The sequence below is a fragment of the Amblyomma maculatum genome, chromosome 4 (assembly GCF_055883805.1).
Source record: "Amblyomma maculatum isolate TAMU_Amacu chromosome 4, ASM5588380v1, whole genome shotgun sequence".
Classification (NCBI taxonomy): Eukaryota; Metazoa; Arthropoda; class Arachnida; order Ixodida; family Ixodidae; genus Amblyomma; species Amblyomma maculatum.
In genome coordinates, this window is record NC_139347.1 from 38200276 (window position 1) to 38205938 (window position 5663).

The 5663-nt window shown below is 49.0% G+C and overlaps 1 protein-coding gene across 1 annotated transcript; it reads right to left on the reverse strand.

Annotated features, from left to right (window-relative positions):
- Window positions 1-285: 285 nt before the first annotated feature.
- LOC146190754 (neprilysin-1-like) lies at window positions 286-4974 on the reverse strand. Its single transcript, XM_084599836.1, has 2 exons — window positions 4772-4974; window positions 286-2206 (listed from the first exon to the last, which is right to left on the reverse strand). Exons 1-2 carry the CDS (start codon window positions 4972-4974, stop codon window positions 286-288), a joined length of 2124 nt encoding a protein of 707 aa, XP_084455962.1.
- Between the last annotated feature and the right edge of the window lie 689 nt (window positions 4975-5663).

Genomic DNA, 5663 nt, shown 5'->3' on the forward strand with positions numbered 1-5663 from the left:
CTTTCCATTACGTTCATAGTTGTTGCAAGCCACTGTTTTCATTGAGTAGGTAGGAAGTATTGTGTTATGTGCACGTTAAAAGGTGCATTAAGCTCGTCTAGGTAAGCATGCTGAACATTTAGCCTACCGAAATCGCATAAAACGGACAGTGTCAAAGGTCTGGCGAGATTGGATACTCTGTTCCGTGGAAGCGCGTCGTCATGTGTACGTAAGGAGCATCAACTGCGCCTCAGTAGATCTTTTATTTTCACAGGCTTGTTCTTCGCCCGGCCGCCGGTCACTGTATCACCAGAGGGAGCATTTTTTGGCGGGGTTCATGGGGTCTTGCTGCGAGCACGAGAAAGCGTGTGCGAACTCCTCCATGTTCATAAGCGGCATATTGCAACGGTTGTGGGCTTCCGAGTACTTGGTCCACCCGCCATGTGACTCGGGGTGATCGGCTGTTCCTTCGCAAGAGCTATGACAGTACGTGATGAAAAACGTCTGGTCTGGGTTGAACGAGCTCAGCCCGCCCAGTACGTTTGCAACTCTGTCGGACGGCAGAGCTGCCTTGAACGCGGCGTACGCGTACCGTACCGCAGCGTTGTCAATAACGTCTTCCTGGATGGTGCTGTTGGTGACGTTACCAGAGGTCTCGTACTGACTGCCGTAGCAGGCTGCCTTCGCGTTGTACAGTTCGGCAAACTCATCGCTCCACCACGGCTGCAACTCGCCGTTGTTGACATCGCGCCCTTGGGCGTCGAGGCCGTGGAGCAGCTCGTGCGCGATAACCCTTCCGAGCACGGCGTAGATGGTGGACCCTGGAAGGTCCGCGGAGTACAGGGGTCCCTTGGTGCTCGCGATTGGCAGGTGCAGCTCGTTGCCGTAGACGTCGTACTTCACCTGGCTGTCGTACAGCTTCTTAATGGCTTCCTCGATTTCGTAGTCCCTGGACGGGAAACCGGCTCGTGGCACGACGCGCACCCAGTTTTCGAGGAAATCCGCTCCCAAATCGGGGAATGCGGTCACGCTCGTGTTTTCGGCGCGAAACCCGATCTCCGGCAGCACGAAGCGGGCCTTCCGCATCTTCTGCATGGCCGTGGTCCTAGTTTTGTTGTCCAGAATCGGGTTGATGTTGAGACCTTTAAGAATCTCCGTCTTCACGGTGTCTGCAATGTCCACCACTGACCGCACCTCTTCCTTGCTGGTGAGCGATTCTGTCGCGAAGGCCAACATCTGGGGTAGCATCATCTTCGACGCGTACTCCTTGCAGTACTCTCGGGCGTCACTCACGGGGTGGCTACATGAGTCGACGTTCAGTTCCAGGCTTTCCTCAAGAGCCCTGAACTCGTGTGTAAAGCAGCTGCCAAATCGGAATATCCTCCATCCCAGGTACAATGCGCCATCTTTCTTGGAGAGCGAGTTAAAGAGCTTCTTGAAGTACTCTGGGCTAGTGATTAGCATGGTATGGTTATCCAGAAACTTGGAGAGCACGAAGTACTTGCTGAACGTCTCCATCCACACTTCAGGGCCGATCGTTGGTGTCAACAAGGATAGGTTCTTCAGGTGCACTCGCTGTTTCTTCTCCATCACAGCCAACTCGAAGAGCTCCTCCTCAAATTTGGCTATCGAATCCACAATGCTGCTGTGTTTTATGCCACCTCCCATGCCTTTGACCACTTTCTCCAGGTACTTCCTGTAGTTTTCTTTTCGAGTGGGCGAGAACATAAATTTGGATATTTTTGGCGGCTTCAGAGTGAAGTCCCACGCGTTCTGCCTCTTTAGAGAGATGCCGAATCGGAAGAAAGCCCCAATGTTGAAGTCGAGCTCCATGCGGACTAGCAGGTCGAACGACTCCTTTTCATGGATTCTAACTTTGGGCCAAGAATAATTGAACGTGTGCATGTAGTGCTTGAGGCTTCGAGTGCTTCTTGATCCCGGTGCCATACTGTGGTAACAGGAGAGGTAAAAAGTAAGAAACTTTTGCGCTTCCGTTTGCGACCGAACCGGGATCTTGGGATTGGCTTCGACTTTGCGAAACGACTCCTTCAGGGTATCAGTGACCCAAGATGCGCCGAAAACTCCTTCCGCTGTGGCCGTTTGTGCCTGCTCCACCATTCTGTCCTGCTTCCCGGAGCAGACAAAGCGATAGAAGTTCTTGCAAGGAGCCTCACTAGTGCTTATGGTCTCATTCAGCTTTGAGCTGAGTTGGTTGCAGGCGTGAGATCTGAAAAAAAAAAAAAAAAAAAAAAAAATGGCACGCGAGGCTGTCAAAAGGGGCCAAGATGCATGACCCTCGCAAGCCGTTTTTCTGACAATCAATGTGCAGGGAGCCTTTCATAGTGTGAGAAAAAAAGCCAGTGTTAACCTGTGGTTAATGAGTTTTGTAGACGGCAGCGCACAAATTATAGTGGGAAGTTAGCGGCGGGAGCCAATACTTAATACGAATGCTTATGAACGACATCCAATTTGAAATCAAGAGGAAAGTGACGTGTACTGGACTAACGTGGTAAATTGGGCGTGTTGGTACATCTCTTGAACAAATATATAACAGCGCAAAGAGACAAGGACGAGGCGAAACGACGAGGACGGGGCTGATCAGCGCCGTCCTTGTCGTCTCGCCTCGTCCTTGTCTCTTTGCGCTATTATATAATTGTTCAAGACGTGTACTGGACGTTTAACAAGGAAAGCTAGTGACTGGTGGTTCAGTTAGGTGACATTATAAGTCGCAGAGTTGATGACAGGTAGGTACGTGTGGGTGACCGTCGCGAAGCAACATATCTCATTTTTATTCACAGAGTACTGCAGGCCTTTGAGGGACATTGCAGGAGGGGCAATGCAATTTAAAGTATTGAAACACAAAGCCAATCAGTTGATGAGTCCAATCGTCTGTTCTTTCAATGGAGTTTATGGTACTTACTGCTGCATTGGGCAAAACATTCCAGCCAGTTGTGGAACGAGTGGTTTTAAATACATTCTGTCCAACGCTAAACCCGGCGTAAAATGTTTCTGTCGGTTAAAATGCTTGCTTAGTCGCGATGAAATTCGGCACACAGATAGCATACAATCGCTTATCGTTTCAATTCTAGTTTGGATGATGTACTACTGGGAACAAACGTTTCCGGAACACGAAAAAGCAAATTTGACATAAAAGTACCACTTTGACGATCTATTGATTTCACGGGCTGATGTTAAGCATGAGAGTCCAACTTTCGGACGGTTAAGTCTCGTCTCCGGATACCGGCTAACAACAGAGCTATTGCTTTCGATTCCTGATGATGCGTCCTGGAAACTTTTGTGCCCAGTAGTATTTAGGTAATTAGATCAGGATCCGAAATGCGCTTCGCCGGCAGCATTGACAACAACCCAAAAGAAGCCTCGTTTTCTGGTTCGCCGATGCTTCAGATGGCGCGAATTTGTATTAATCTCGAATCAGGCAAGTACGACATGTAGAATGGTATAAAATTGCTGAGGTTCAATCCGGTTGAACCTAGTTTACAAAGCGGAGGCTCGATTAAGCATGGTCAGACAGGGTTTGCAGTAGTTAACTCTCCCATGGCTGCTTCCGAACATCAATGAAACGCAGCCGAAGCACTTATTACAGCGGGGGACTCCTCCATGGCTGTCACTTCGAAACTCAAGGACAGCACAGCCGGGACACGAAGGTGTCGAGGGCATCTTGAAGGGAGGGGTCCCATGAGGTGATCCAGATGGGCAGCGGTGACAGTGGATGAAGAGAGCAGGCAGGGGACGGAAGGCTGTGTGGCATTGTGTCAGTCAGCGTTGTATACATTTGTGGAGATATGTACTGGTACTAATAAAGTGTATGAAGAAGCAGTACCAGCAGGTCTGCGAAGTAGAAGAAGCGAAGCAGAAGCGAGCGCCGCCTGCTCTGGGCGCCGCACCTAAAGTCATTTCTCAGAAGTACATGACCTTCAGGTTTGGCACGGGAAAAGTATAACACTCGCTCTAAAATCGATAAGATGGTTGTATGCTATCTGTGTGCCAAATTTCAGAGCTAATAAGCGAGCGGTTTAACCGATAGAAACATCTTACGATTCGCGTTTAGCGTTGAAACAACCCTTATGTTAGTCCTAACGGTGAATGGTGTTAGTGAATCAAAGTGACGGTTGTCTTGTCTCTGTCGCGCAAAATGGATCTGTCCACATTGACAACTTCTCACGCTTTAGAATAAAAACAAATTTTAATTTGAAATTTTTGTGCAGCTCTTACCTATGAGTGACGCTACACTGGAAAACTCCGGATTTGATTTTGACTACCCGAGGTTATTTAACCTGAGCTGACACCGCACAGCACACAGACGTGCTGGGCTGTACGGTGGACTCGTATGGGGCACTGCAGGACAGGTCTGATTGACGATCGGGAGGGAGCGGTGTTTGTCCCGCATGCGGTAGCCGTATAGTTAAACCGAGAGCGATGACAATGAGCCATGAGAGCTGAGAGGGTAGTTATGCCTGTACAATGGCCTGTCTACAGTGCGCAGTTGTGCAGTGGTTTAACAATTTAACAACCACGTCAATAACTTTGCTGGGTATTTCAACTAAGGGCTCTGGCTGCGCTGTATCCATGAACACGTCACTTGTGAGCTGGGGGCTTGCGTTCAGTCTGTTTTGAGGGACAGTATGCTGCCTTGCATACCACCACCACCATCACCATCATCATCAGCCGTACTATATATATACCCACTGCAGGGCGAAGGCCTCTCCAATTTTCCTGTGCTCGCACACCACGAAAGAAAAAAAAAAAAAAGATCCTGAATGTAAAAACGCACCTGCATGTTCCAGCGACGTTGATCTGCCTATTAACTATTCCCATCTCGTCGCTTCCCTTCTTGGATCCGACCGAGGCTACTGAGAGCAGCATGAGGACCACGACGCAGGCGCCCACGGCGCCAGCCGTCACGTACATTTTGTTCTTGGTCACCCCGCGCCCTTTGTCCTCCTCGTTGATCACGTTTAGCTCGTCCGACATCATCTTGAAGTCGTGACCTGCGATGAGAGAGCTCACCAGTTCAGCCTTCCCTCATTGTCTTGCTTCTTGAAGGTCATGCTGACAATGGGACTCTCATATAATGGCAGCATAAGCCATGGTCCGGCGTGAAGTCGCCTGCTTTGGAACCTTAGCGGTCGGTGTACGCTATAATGCGCAAAAGAATGCTGAGCAAAATGTGTGCACGGAGAGTGTTATAGATTCGTTTCGCAGCCTCACTCAAAGCCCCATTGGTTTATGTCCTCAATGAAAAGCCTCCGAATACAAAATGATTTGAAGATTTACACTACCCAGTTCGTAACTAGTTTGATATGAATCGCGAAAATAAAAATACTCCAAGCGTAAAAAAAAAAAAAAAAAAAAAAAAAATTTCATTTCGGCGTACGAAATGCTAGCGCACGGTAGGCCGCGGAAGATGATGACAGACATGTTGGTGCGAGAGAGAAACGCTGACATGCTGTTTCCTTGTCATTCGTTGAACAGAAACGTTAGCCAGCATTTACGACTTCGTCTAGTGGCCACTGTATTCCCGACTCCCGCTCCATGACGTTAAGACCTTAACAGAGCGGATACGCGTGTGTTAGCTGATGTAGGTCCATTGTCAATGACAGAGCAATTAAGCCAAGACAGAATGCAAGAACAAGTAGGGAGAACAAGAAGGCCTGCGCTGAGCA